Source organism: Myotis daubentonii, chromosome 14 (genome assembly GCF_963259705.1).
Source record: "Myotis daubentonii chromosome 14, mMyoDau2.1, whole genome shotgun sequence".
NCBI classification, from domain to species: domain Eukaryota; kingdom Metazoa; phylum Chordata; class Mammalia; order Chiroptera; family Vespertilionidae; genus Myotis; species Myotis daubentonii.
Window position 1 is genome coordinate 24,062,074 of NC_081853.1, and position 14,699 is coordinate 24,076,772.

Below are 14,699 nucleotides of genomic sequence, written 5' to 3' on the forward strand. Positions count from 1 at the left end.
AAAAGCTACAGTACAGTGCTGGTTTACCATTTGACGCCTCTCTGACCCTTGCTACTCCTGCTGTTGAACAAAGAGAAAACAGCATAGACTCAGAGCCTTCCGCTAAAATTTAATCACATTTTATTTTTATTGCATTTCTTTTTGCATTTGCCTTCTATTTTTTCTAAGAGATCGTGGTTTTCTGTTTATGGTGTTCACAGTTTTCTTACTACATATACTTATTTAATGTAAAAGTGTATATTGCCCTGGCCGGTGTTGCTAGGTGGTTAGTGTGTCAGCCTGTGCTCCAAAGGGTCGAGGGTTCAATTCCTGGTTAAGTGCACGTACCTGGGTTGCAGGTTTGAACCCCGGCCCCTATTGGGGCACTTGCAGGAAGCTACCAATCTCTCTTGCATCGATGTTTCTCTCTCTCTCTCTCTCTCCTCCTCTCTCCCTCCCTCTCAGTCTCTCTAAAAATCAATGGAAAAAATTTCCTTAGGTGAAGATTAACAACAACAGCAAAAAAGCATATAAATTTATTAAAAATATTAAGTAAATAATACAAAAATGATTCATGTAAGTCACCCCCCCGCCCCTCCGCTGCTTTGTAAATGGTACAATGCCAGCCAGAGCGGGTATGGACGTTATGGAACTTGCCCGAGCTGCTGCACATTGTCTCTCCTGACCCTGAGGTCCTGGGTTCTTGCCCCCACACCACCCTGCTTTCCCCATGTTTTTTAATAGTGCTCCGCTTTCCAGTTGACCCCATTATCCTGGAAAACTTAGGGTCTAATGATCTCCCTGCTATGAAATAAACATCTGTGTCCTGGAAGTAGGGGGGAAACACCCCACAATCCCAGTATTGGAATGCAAATGAGCAATTAGAGTCAATTAAAACAGGATACAGTATAATTACCACCAATTGTGCTAACCTTTATATTCAGAAGGACTTGACCTGCTAAAAGGAAATTAAACAATAGTAAAAAACTCTCCAAACCAAGGGGTGTGCTTAGGGCTGGAGCCTCCTTTCTGTGGCCTGAGTGGTCTGACAGATCAAACCCTCCTTCCCCCACGCCCACCTGGGTGCGAGCCACCACTGGCGGCGGCCAGGAACAGCCAGGCTTCAGGGTACCTTGTCAGTGACCTTATTGTGCCCATCACCAAACACTGCATCACTTAGCATAATGCCTGCACCCTGCTTGGCTCTCCCAGACAAGGCCTGGGGACTCAGATATCTTGAAAGGGACACGGGGCTTTGTTGGGAAGCACTTTGCAGCTGTACTTCCTTGCCCTCCGTATCTGAACTGGTCTTTCATTTAAATCCACATGTCTTGTGATTTCCTTATAAACACCCCTCTTAACATCGGATTCCATTTTCCAAATCTTGTTGTATGTAGATCCAACATTTCATATGGATGGAGCACAGAGTGGTGTCTGCAGACCTGCATTCTAACCTCAGGGTTCCAGGTCTCAGCCTGCTTTTTTGTTTATCCTTCCAAGAAAGACTTATTGAGCACAGTTTATATACCACTTGCTGTTCTGGATACAGCAGGCAAAGTAAAAGACAAAACTCCCTTTCCTTGTGGAACTAATATGCTAGAGATCTTTAATCTTATGAGGCAGTAAAACAGCTGATGGATAACCGCCATGGTGCCAGGAGGCTGCTGAAGTGACTGGGGGAAGGATGTGGTAATGAATCCGGGAGGCTGTGGCATGGTTTCAATCTCTCAACAACATTTGGATAGATGGCATGGTTTATGGCTTAAGAGGATGAGACTGAGAAACTGAAAATTACTCTGGGCCTCAGCTGCCTGACATGTAAAGTAGGTAGGTCAGTGATACGACAACTGGACAGCATGGTCTCTGACTTTGCGGAGTCCTCAGACTGTGAGGATTTGGACATACCCGGGACTAACGCCGTGGGTGGCCCAGGCGCTGGGGCTGGAATTATGGACAAAGGGAGGCATGAAAAGGCAGAGAGGCCTGATGGGACCTGGCATGCTCCCTAACCGGGGGGACCTGGCACAGGGGAGAACAGAGTGGGTGGGGAAGGGTGGCGACTGGTCAAGCCACACAGCACATCACAGCAGAGACAGGGTTGGAACCCAGGGTCTTCTGACTCAAAGCCTAACCCTTTGCACTGCATCCCACAACCTTGAATGTGGGGCTAGGAGTCAGGGAAAAGACTCAGAGGAGCAGGAAAGCACATGCCAGATTCATGTGTTTAAAACCGATGCCACAGTATGGACAGTGTGGGACTGTCGCATGATGGAGAAGAAAGGCGAAGGAGGGCCCTGATGAAGGGGGTGAAGAACAGGTGTCATTTCAGAATATAGTTGGGGATCGGGTTGGCAGCACTTGATGCCACTGGTGGAATATGGAAGAACCTGAGGAAAGAGGTGAGGCTGTCTCCAGCTTGAGCACCTGGAGGACAACCTGGAGGTTCCTAGACCTCCCAGGAGACAACATTCTGTGCCTTTTCCCACTTCCTTGGCTAGTTCCACATCTTCCCTGCCTGACATGCCTCTCCTGTTCCTCCTTATCCTTGGAGACCCAGCCCCAACCGCTGTCAGTCAGAAGGCTGAATCCCTTCAACATAGACCCTTCCAGCCTGTCTCTCTAGTCTCCTTTTCCGCCTTCACGCTGCTTCTGCAGGTGTCATGCATCACACATTCAGCAGTGCTGAGCTCAACACCCGGATCTTACCATTCTGAGGACAGGGACAAAGGACCTGCAGGAGACATAATGCACACATGAGAAATGGACGAGATCAAGGGTAGCTGAGAGTGGGTTTCTTCCTAACTGGAGTCCAGTGTGGAGGGTCTGGGGCTGCAGCCAGGCTGAGCTGCGGAGTGTTGTGATCAATTAGCGATGCCTGCGATGAACACAGGAGGAATGTGGCAGCATGCATGTGATCTGTGTGCAGTCTCTGGACGACAAGATCTGTGTCATTTGGACGGTCTACAGCTGTTCTCAGGAAAAATCAAAGATGATGCCCAAGTGTCTGGTATGGCTGAGGGTAGAAACAGGTTAGAGGGGCTTTTAGCAGAGGTGGGACCAGCAACAGATACAGGCTGTCCTCAGTGTTGTATTTTCAATTTTTAGACCCGCCTCCACTTGTGTGCATTACATAATGATGCCCCTAAGCCACCTTTTGTACCATGACTCAAGGCTCTCAGGCCTCAGCTTACAAAGGAATTTTTCTAGCTAACGCCTGCCAGCCCGTGGTTCCATTTTGGCAGCCAACTCATTGTCTGCACTGTGGTCTTCGGGCAATTAATCTGCATATTTTATTTCCTCATGGTTTTATAAAAGGAGTATAAAAATTAAGGCCTGATATCAAGTGTAATGGAGAAGCCGAGCATCCATTTAGAACTTTAAACAATAGAACTGCTTCAAAATCAGCAGCAGTGATTTAATAGAGCATGCCTCTGCTATATATATTGTCAGGGCCTGGAGAGGATCCATTTGGTCAGGTTATAAGTGACCCTTTCATGATGCCCCAGAGGCCCCGTCCACTCAAAACTGACAGGTCAGATAATAACCAACTAGTTTAGTCACATCAAGGTGGTCCCACAGAAGGAAGACAAATTTCTATGATTTTCAGTTGTTCTTATGTTCTGCATGGTAAAGTTCTTTTCCTTAAATTTATTCGCATTGGGAGTTAAGATAGCTAGCCTCCAGAGATATCATTAATCAGGACCTGGGTGGTCTGGATAATTAATCTTTTGCCATACAACAGACATGAAATTGGAAATTATTCAGTGAAAGCAGTAGATCTTTAGCTGACTTTTCATAGATGTAAGCTGGTTAACTTGGGAGGGGGTGTCATTTTGAAGGAAGAGAGTTAAGGATTTACACAAAATGCTGAAGATCTATGATAGTGCTACAAAGCTAAGGGAAATGAAGATTTTATAGCATGTTAGCTTTCTGGGCAGAAACCATCAACCCTCTTGACTGCTGGCCTCTAATTTTTATTATTATTATCATTAACTGTTGGTCTCTTAGTATTATATAGTTGACTTACATTCACCATTTCTGGATTACCTTGTATATGACAGCAAGAGATTGTTTGTACTGATTACATGACGTGTCGACTGATCTTATGGTGGATACGGAAACGGTTGCTGAAATTGGTGGGGCTGAGTTCTGAGTGGGCTAAGGATGGTGCCGTATTGTAGGTTAGGGATGGTGTCTGCATGACGTAATCTAGCCTACAGCCTCTATCAGCAGGTCCCACTGATACTACCCCCTGCTGGCTCTTATTTCCTTTGAGGACTTGTTTTAAGTCACTGTTTTGTCACTTAGCAACCAAATGACTTACGTTTGTATTAATAGAAAGTATACTATTCTGCCCAATCAGGTGGCCTAGCTGGTTGAAGTGTCATCCTGTACACCAAAAAGGTTGTGGGTTTGATCCCTGGTCAGAGTGCATAAGGGGGGCAACTGATCTATGTTTCTCACACGATGTTTCTCTCTCTCTACTCCCCCCTCCTCTTTCTCTAAAATCAATAAAATTATCCTCAGGTGAGGATTAAAAAAAAAATCTAACGTATAGTATCCTGTTTTAGTGTGTTGTTTAAGTGCAAAGTAGAAGTGGGTTGCTTCATAGTCTTTCTATCCTTTCAATCCCTCCGATATTATGTGCAATACTGTATTTAATGTTTCTGTTTCAGTTTTTCTAGGATGCTAATTTATATAAAAATAAAATGAATGATAAAAAATCCAAGAGGAAATGCTATATAAATGTAGCCACTTCTGCACCTGGGATGTAATAGAATTTTATTCTCTTCCTCCTTCTGTCCCCAGTTCTCATGTCCTAACTCATTCTCATCCTTTATAGGCCAATACCCGGATCACCTCCTTGGGGATGCCCTCCCTGAATGCCCCTGTGGTTAGCTACTCATTCTCCGTGCTCCACCATCCTTTGCAGTCCCCCTGGTTACATAATGCATTATCTGCCTACCTGAATGTCTGCCTTTCTACCAGTGGGGAAGCCTCTTGAATCAGAAAGTTCCACCCTGTGACTCATTCTTATTTGTACATTCCAGAGTCTAGCTTAGTCTTTGGTACCTAGGAGTATTATTGGTGTGCAGGTGAGTAGGTGGACGAGTGAGTGAGAGAATGAATGAATGAATGAATGACATGAAGGGCTGAAACATTGGTAAAAGAAAGCCTCGCTTGGAAAGGGTGAGAGGCTACACTAGCACTGGAGGAATTAAGATCATAGGCCTTAAAGCACAAGTCTTTTATCTGGGGAGTCAGAGTCTCTGCACATCCAAAAGCTTGTACACATATCTGTGTCTGTGCACATTTGAGGGGAGGAGGGAGAGGGCCCATAGTTGTCATCAGAGTCTCAGACGTGTCTGTGGCTCCCAAATATTGACAAATTGCTGATCGTAACAAATAAAATAGGTAGGTTTCACTGAGAAGAAGGAACCAAGTAAATGGAGGAGAGAATGTGACCAAAGAGAAAAAAATCAGAACTGGAGGGAACACTGAGTCCTGCAGGGACCTCAGGTAGGGGCATGGCCCCCAGGACAGGAACTCCCATAGCCTGTGAAGGTATTGACCTGCCCTAAGCACCTCTTTGTGCGGAAGCTCAGGGAAGATTTTTTCTTTCACTGTCTTGATTCTTACACGGAATCCATGGGCTGAGGGAGCCTCTCAGGTTCATTGGCTTCAGTTACCTGCCTCCAAGCAGACCAAACTGAAATGATTCCGGAAAACACTGGGTCTTTCCTGCCCCAAACAGCTCCCCTCTCCCCCTTCTCTTTCCTACCCTCTCCCATCCTATCCTTAGCTATTAAAACTTGAATTTCATTAGGAACAGTGTTTTTTTTAAAAAATGTGGATCTTGGCCCCTTGGGTGAATTATGATGTGAATGTTGAGGGCCATGACCAGCTTTTGAGAAAAAAAAAAAAAGGAATAGAGTAGAAAATACGGACATACGTGTGAATGTATCACATACAAGAGTGAGTATAGTTTTGTGAAACTTCCTGTTTCAGCTCAGTGTTACAGGGTTGTGATATGTATATTTCTTTCTGTGGGTTATGGTCAAAAATGTTTAAAATCAGTGATATCAAGCATCACTCAACAGATACTCACTGAAAGACCCAGCCCTTGAGGGGACTGTGGTGGGAGAGGAGGCGGGAGACGAGGCTGTGTTAGGGTTCACTTCTTATTACTGCCAGGGAAGCCCTTTGCTCTCGTGAGATGTTAGGGGCCTGCCGCAGTCCGCACCACTGTCACCCGTTCTTGATTCTTGTCTCTCCTTTCTTGGGCAGGTTGTATATGTCACTGCAACATTCCCCTACGTTATGCTTCTGATCCTCCTGATCCGAGGGGTCACGTTGCCCGGGGCCTCCGAAGGCATCAAGTTCTACCTGTACCCTGACCTCTCCCGGCTCTCTGACCCACAGGTAAGTGTCCTTTGCTAGATGCACAGCTGCCCACCACCCCTGAGAAGCTTTCTGCAGGCCCCTGATGCCGGCCACAGAGGTTCAGCAGCTGGTGGGAAGCCTGTAGATCTCTTCTCAGAATTAATACATTTCAATGCCTAGATTAAATATATGGGAAATCAAATATAGTGAAATACAACCACCAGAGCATTAAAAAAAGGCAAATTTATGACATGGTAATGATATATGTGCTTGTCTGTCAGTACATTAAATAGCATGATCCAGCAAGAGGTCCGATAATTTTCGTGATTTCAAAGCAACAATGAGAACAAATGATATTTGGAGGTGTCTATGCCGTTATAGGAAAACATCTGGGGTTTCTCCTGCTAGCAGTACTGTGGTTTGTGGCCTGCAGTCACAATGGAAGGAAATGTTAAATTTCAGTTAGAGGTTACCGAAAATAAAAACATACTTTTCCCGCCACCCAAGATCACTGATCTCAATAGCCATGCATCTCAATGAGGGAAACTAGGTCTTAGTTGGTGATTGATTTTTTCTTTTGTGGGAGTAGCTCACAGGAAGAAATAATAGGTTAGAACTGTCTGGCCTCTTAGTTGTCGTTGGTAAGGAATTGGCTATTCTGAAAGTGGGTAGTAAATGCCTATGCCTAAGCGTCTGTAAGTGGGTACGTGCTGCTGTGCCTGGGGTATCCTATCTAATAAAAGAGAAACATGGTAATTAGCGTATGACCGCTACCCTTCCCATTGGCTAATCAGGGAGATATGCAAATTAACTGTCAGCCAAGATGGTGGCCGGCAGCCAGGCAGCTTGAAACTAACATGAGGCTTGCTTGCTTCAGTGATGGAGGACGCCAACGTTCCCCACCTGCCGCTGCAGGCCTCTGAGCTGCAACTCTAAGCAACTATGTTACAAATATAGAAGCTAAACAAAACCCCAGAAACCTGCTTTAGTCCGCCGGGCTTCACCCAGCAGGATCGCAACATTGTTTCAAATACAGAAGGTAAACAAAGGCCAGAAACCTGCTTTCAGCAGCGGAGGCCTAAGAGCTGGAACCAAGCCTCAAAGCTAAAGCTGGCCCAGAATTAAAAAAAAAAAGAAAGAAAGAAAGGAGCGGTTGGGTGCTTCAGTCACCCACCAGCCTAAAAACAGCCCTCAGCCCCTCACCCAGACTGGCCAGGCACCCCAGTGGGGACCCCCACCCTGAAGGGTGTGTGACCAGCTGCAAACAGCCATCATCCCCTCACCCAGCAAACAGCCATCATCCCCTCACCCAGGCTGGCCAGGCACCCCAGTGGGGACCCCCACCCTGATCCAGGACACCCTTCAGGGCAAACCAGCTGGCACCCACCCATGCACCAGGCCTCTATCCTATATAGTAAAAGGGTAATATGCTTCCCAGCACCAGGATCAGCGAAGCCGCGAGGCCTCTCTGCACCGGGATCAGCGTGACAGGGGGCAGCGCCCAAACCCCCTGATCGCCCTGCGGCTCTGTGTGTGACAGGGTGCGGCGCCCCAACCCCCTGATTGGCCCTGCTCTGTGTGTGATGGGGTAGAGCCATAACCTCCCCATCAGCCCTGCCCTGAGTGTGAGAGTGGCGGCGTCCCAACCCCCTTATCAGCCCTGCTCTGTGGGTGATAGAGGGCGGCGCCCCAACCCCCACCCCATGGGCCCTGCTCTGTTTGTGATGGGGTAGAGCCATAACCTCCCCATCGGCCCTGCCCTGAGTGTGACAGTGGCGGCACCCCAACCCCCTGATCTGCCCTGCTCTGTGTGTGACAGGGGGCGGTGCCCCAACTCCCCTATCGGCCCTACTCTGTGAGTGACAGGGGGGAGCTCCTCAACATCCTGATCGACCCTGCTCTGTGTGTGACAGGGTACGGAGCCCCAACCCCCCTGATGGGCCCTGCTCTGTGCATGACAGGGGGTGGCGCTGCAACCTCCCCATCGACCCTGCCTTGAGTGTGATGGGGCGGTGCCCCAATCCCCCAATCGGCCCTACCCTGAGCGTGACTGAGGGTGGCATCGCAACCTCCCAATCCGCCCTGCTCTGTGCTTGACAGGGGGTGGCGCCCCAACTCCCCAATCAGCTCTGCTCTGAGCCCTACCAGGGGCTGCACCTAGGGATTGGGCCTGCCCTCTGCCACCCGGGAGTAGGCCTAAGCCAGCAGGTCGTTATCTCCCAAGGGGTCCCTGACTGCGAGAGGGCACAGGCCGGGCTGAGGGACCCCCCTCCCCCCCGAGTGCACAAATTTTTGTGCACTGTGCCTCTAGTGTTAGATAAGAGATGAAAACAGAGCATCTTATAGCCCAGGGGTTCTCAACCTCTGCTACTTGTTAGAAGCTCCTGGGAAGCTTTTGAAAATCTCCCATTTCAGACCACAACCCAGACCAATTAAATGAACCTCTCTGGGGCCATGTCTCAGGTATCAGTATCTTTCAGAGGTCCCCAGGGAATGCCAGTGTGTGAATAATGTGCTCAAAGATATTTGAGTGAGTGAGCAGGCACCCATTTTTCTATTGAAACAAGCATAAATCATGCGGTAGAATGTGGAATCTGCATTTAGAACATGAGGCTTGCAAGCAATTTCAAGTCTGCAGGCTGTGCCTTCAAGCCCCTCCGTTAGGAGAACTTGGGTGGAAATGTTCGAGGGGTGCTAGTTAGTGCAACTCAGATGTACCTCATCACAGTGCATGAGGGTGCATGGTGGAGTAGCAGCATGGGCTCACTTCTCTCTCAGTTGCTGTGCTGCTGTGAGGGGCCCAAGGCTCAGCGCAGCACCAGGCACCTGACCCAGCATCCTGAATTGCAGGCAGAAACCCTAAGAGAAAGGCAAGGAGCTCCTGACTGTTGGCCTTGCCCACTCCATCCTCTGATGGCACAGGCTCAATTGGAGAAGAAGTTTTGGAAAACATATTTCCAAAATCACTGGTCTGTGTACTTTTGTTAGATCTACAAATTCTGCCTTAATCCAGGACAGATTTCCCATTCTTTTCTCTGCACACAGGCTTCCTTATCCTGGTCCTCAGGGTCAGTCAAGGTCCTGAGTATCACCCAGTTTCCCTACGTGGCTGATTATTGGAGCACCAGGAAATGTTAAAATGCAGATCCTAGGCCCCACCCTGGAGATTCAGTTTTGGGGATCTGAGATGGCACCTGGGCGTCATCATTATTATTAAGAACCTTCAGAGGGGATTCTAGTGATCATAAAAGTTTGGGAAGGCACACGTGATGGACTCTGATTCCCCCCTCCCCCCCTACGCATTGTTGCTCTCTGCCTCTGCTGCCACCACCATCTCCCACTTGACAACTACAAGAGCGTAGGCCACTCCGCAATAAGCAGCAGAGTAATTTTTTTTAAAAAAAATATTAATCTGATGAGTACCTCTTTGCTTAAATCTCTTCTGTGGTTCCTGGTGGCCTTTGGAATAAGATCCAAATCGGGGGCCTCCAAGGTCCCTCATGAGCTGCCTTTTGCTATATCTCCTGTTACTGTCCCCAGCTTTCAGTTCATTCCAGATATCAGCCTCCTTTCTGCCTCAGGACCCTTGCACATGCTGTTTCTTTGCTGGGAACACTCCTTCTTTCTTCCTCAGGCCTTCCCTTCCCACTCTATCTGACTAACATCCACTTGGGAGCGGGAACCATGCCCTAGGGCAGGGTTTCTTTACCATGGCACCATGGATACTTCGGGCTAAATGATTCTTTCTTTTTTTAAATAAATCTTTATTGTTCAGATTATTGCAGATGTTCTCCCCCAAGCCCACCACCATAGCAAGAACCTACAACCAAGGAGGGCTGGTGCCTGTGCAGGTGGAAGCAGTGACCCACAGGAGGAAGACAGTCCTCAGGGTGCCTTCCTGCCCCATAGGATGCGCTTCTCCTCGAATCCCAACCAGAGGGATAGGTTCAAGGCCGCTCTGTGGCTCTCCCTGATCCAGGATCTCTGTTCCAGTCCTGGCCCCAGCTCCCCTTCCCTTCTGCTTTCAGGGGCTCAGACAGGCCTGTCTGCTCTTCATGTGCATTTCTAAAGGGGCACAGGGTGCTGTGCAAAGCTCCTGAGGCCTCAAACAGACAAGGAAACATTCTCTTTGAGGCCCCCACCTCCCCCAAGCCCCTCTGGGCTTATGTGACAGGGATTCTACATGAAGGCTAAGTGTTGAGCTGGAAAGTGGGCGAGTTCCTAGTGACCCTCTCCTTGCTCCCCCCCTAGTGAGGCCAGAGAACTACAGAAAGCATGTAGAGAGCGCAGCTGTGGGGCTCTTGGGAGTGAGGAGAACCCCATCCTCACAGTGTGTAGTGAGGGCTTCCTGACCACCTTGTTTCAAGTCACACCCCTTAATCCCGCCCACCCACCTGTCCACTTCTCAGCTTTGGTTTTCTCAGTGACACTTGCCCACGTCTCAGACACTGTCCAGTTTGTATCGGTCCCTTTACTGGCTGCAATATGAGCTTCATGCAGGCAGAGAATTGACCTGCTACGTTCACTGTTAGATCTCCAGCCCCTGGAACGGTGCCTTCCAACAGTAGCAGCTCAGTAGATATTGTTTGGATGAATGAAAGAAGAACAGTTTCTGGCAGAACCTGTGACTTTACGGTGTGACTTTACGGTGATGTAGCATATACTACAGTTGTCAGCTTGCAAACCGGGGAGAAGGGTTTTCGGTGCCGTGGAGTCGGGTGTTGAGGGAAGGAGATTTGAGTCACTCTGCTGCCACTGACGAGCTGGGTGGCCCCCAGCCTGTCCCTTTACCTCTCTGGGCTCAGGGCTCTCACCTGACCGTTGGGATAGAGTATCTACCGCACAGGGCAGCTATGAAGCAAGTGTACACGTGAATGCGAAAGCTCTTCTAGCCTTTATTTTTGGTGCCCAGTCAGGGCCTGGCGCGCAGTAGGGCTCCAGGAACACTGGGTGGTGTTCCTCATTTTGCCTCCAGGTCAGTGGTGCTGAGCAGGACAAATCAGGGCTCCACAGACCAAGGGTAGGCATTGAACTCAGAACCAAGTGCTTTATTGTGGATCCAGTAAATTAAGTTTCTCGTCAAGAACTTGAAGCGACACAGCAGCTCGCCTCTTTTGTCCCCTGGCAATTTGCATTCCGTGGTCTGTTATAACTTTCTAAACATCTATTTGTCTTCATTGTCAGCCCTGTGTTCTCTCTGAAGTGTGAAGTGCTTCCACTCAATTTTTCCCCCCTCAAATTTTTATTTTCTGTCTTTTTAGTCTTTGGGGAACGGAGTGGCTCTTTCAGGAAATCACATTTTCCTGCCCCAGATTCCTGCCACTCTCACTCGTCATTGTGTTTTGAGTGTGTGTTTTCAGGGCAAGAACAGAAAGGCCTGTCAGGGATCCAAATCGTGGGGTCTGCTTTCCCAGGGTATGCACACGTTCCCCAAGCTGGCCTTCTCCATGGAAGGACCTGGAGCCTGCAGCTAAGATGTCCAAATCCTGGGGGTGGGGTACAATGATGCCCAGGCAGTGAGAGTACCTCAGAGCCCCAAATCTCCCTGACTTCCCCACCCCACAGAAGGACAAATCAGGAAAAACAAGACCCTGTTTTGAAACCCTACCTGATGAGCCTCCTGGATGTGACTGTGGAATTGCTGCCACCTGGTGGCAGTATACTCTGATTCCCAGCAAGGACCCAAGGAAAAATGGGCCTCTTGGCTGTTGGACTTTCAAATTAAAATACACAGAATTGGCATTGACTTAGAGACATTGGAGATGTTTTTGAAAATATTACAAGCCTCACCGACATAGGGACCGTCCCCTGGGACTTAACCCCCCCAGGGTTTCCTTTCAGCATATTTGATTCTGGGTTAGGGTCATTGCTCCACTCAGTACCAGGCACTGGGGGTGCAGCACCCCATCACATATGGTTCTCGTCTTCAAGGAGATGACAGACTCTTGGGAGAGACACATGTAAGTCAGTGGTAACGGTGGTGAAGGGTGGTGTTAGGGTTGAAGTTCATCTGACACAGGTGTACTCCTTTCAGTCATTGGGTGAACTCCTCATGAGTTAGAGATGCTTTACGAACGTCCTGTGCTTCTTTTCTTTTCTTGATTGCTTGAAATTTCTTGAGTTGCCTATCAATGAAATCAGAATTCCTTTAAACACCACGGAGATTATGTGCATCGCTGGGGCACCTCATTAAATTCTTTCAGCCACAGGTTTACACAAGGTCAAGTTCTATGATTTTCATTCTCAGCGGTTTCAGCAGCACCTTCTTAATCTGCAGCCTCAGTGGTTGAAGAGCTGCTTGAATAGAGTTGTGACACTGGTTATCATTTCTTGATGACTGGCTCTATGTCAGGTCCTGTGCTTGATCAGCTCATCGTTTAATTTATCTGATTTACTCAATCAGCAAGTAATCTTCAGCTGAAAATTACTATGTTCTAGACCCAGCAAAGTGCCATATAATTATTCCCATGACCAATAAGATAAGTCCATAAGGTCCTATCTCCTTGATGCTGAGAATTTTAAAATCTATGTCCTAAAGGTCTTACAGATAAGGGGCCTGAAGTTTCAAGAGGTTAAAGCACTTGCCTCATAATTGCACAGAGGGCACTTGACCGCGTGAGTCTAACTCGGCCACGCAGAGGATGCAGTGCTGAAATTTTCTGTCGTATCTGATTTTTCTGGGCTTGCCCTGGCTCTGCCCAGCCCTGGGCTGGCAGTCCTGGCTGTGGAACTTTGAGCAGCCCAGACCTACATAAATGCTGTGGAAGAATCCTAGAATCTCAGCATTGGGTGGGTTTAGTCTCCGTCCAGTGCAGGAATCACCTGTGTAGTGATCTGGTCAGCAGCCAATGGGCCCCTCCTATGGTAAGGAACTCTTCACCTCTACTTTGGGACATTCTCCACTCTCCTGATTCCCAGTGTTGTGACGTTCATTCATTCCTTCATTTGCTTATTCTTTCTTGACTTATCTGCTCTACTTTGTCAGGCTTCCATTTTGAGATCTGCGACAAGGTTGAACACTGTAATTTAAATGGAGCCTAAACAACTGAGGCAGGGGTCCTCAAACTTTTTAAACAGGGGGCCAGTTCACTGTCCCTCAGACCGTTGGAGGGCCGGACTATAGCTTAAAGAAAAAACTATGAACAAATTCCTATGCACACTGCACATATCTTATTTTGAAGTAAAGAAACAAATGTTTCGGCGGGCCGCATGAGGCCCGCGGGCCGTAGTTTGAGGACCCCTGAGCTGAGGCATGAGGCAGCCTCCTCTGGGTTAATCGAATAGCCTCCAAGGAGGGCTTCTGACTCACCACTACTCCCTTCCTCACACAGAAGACATCGGGAGCTCGGAAAAAGGAACCCCTGATTGTGCAAATCCCTGCTGCTGTTCTTTGAATGTATTTTCCTTTGTGAATGGATCGTATTTTCTGGAATGTTTTTGGTTTGGTAGTTTTTGGTTGTATACGGTGGACGGTGCTTGAATATGGTAGAGATTGTGTTGTGGATGCTCTGGATTCTGTTATCTTCCTGTAAAGCAAGTATGTCAAACTTGCACGCGGCCCGCAATCCGCACGCGGCCCACAACGAATATTTTTGCGGCCCAGCCAATGTAACGGTATGTAAGAAACGTTTTAATAAAAATTTCGTAACTTAATTTTCACAATATCCTGCTATACATAATTATTAAGAACAAACTACAATGTTCGCTAATGACGGATTACTATAGTCATGTTACATTCATCTCCCTTACGTGCCTTACGCACAGGTGCACCATTTCTCTCCACTAATGCTAGCAGCGAATATTTTAGCCACGTCACTGCCAGGGGACTGGGATTCCCACGTCATTAGTCTTGTACTGACTTGTTTGGTGTGTGCAAGAGGAAATATTTCGCTTTTGGAGAACAAGAAAAATAGGTTTATTTGTGTTATGCTTATTATTTTTTTTAATATATTTTATTGATTTTTTACAGAGAGGAAGGGAGAGAGAGAGTTAGAAACATCGATGAGAGAGAAACATCGATCCGCCGCCTCCTGCACACCCCCCACCGGGCATGTGCCCGCAACCAAGCCACATGCCCCTGACCGGAATCGAACCCGGGACCCCTGAGTCCGCAGGCCGACGCTCTATCCACTGAGCCAAACCGGCATCGGCTATGCTTATTATTTTTTGAAGTTATTCAGTGTCCAGTAAGTTAATGTTCAAGAAAAAAGTATTAATTTTTATTAAAATGCTCTATTATTTTATGTTAGTGATTACTCATTTATTTCATCCCTCTATATTCAGCATGTCTCTATCGGAATAAACCTACATTTCTATGAAAATTGAAGCTTTTGGGT

At 47.7% G+C, this 14,699-nt stretch overlaps 1 protein-coding gene across 2 annotated transcripts in view; it reads left to right on the forward strand.

Annotated features, from left to right (window-relative positions):
• The window catches only part of SLC6A11 (solute carrier family 6 member 11), a 108,613-nt gene that overhangs the window by 50,803 nt on the left and 43,111 nt on the right, over positions 1–14,699 (forward strand). For both annotated transcript variants that reach the window (XR_009448516.1, XM_059663578.1), the window contains exon 6: positions 6,268–6,402. Coding sequence is in view for 1 of the 2 variants with exons in the window: in XM_059663578.1 (XP_059519561.1) it covers positions 6,268–6,402 (135 nt within the window). In the remaining variant the exon portion in view is untranslated. The remainder of the gene's footprint in view (positions 1–6,267; positions 6,403–14,699) is intronic.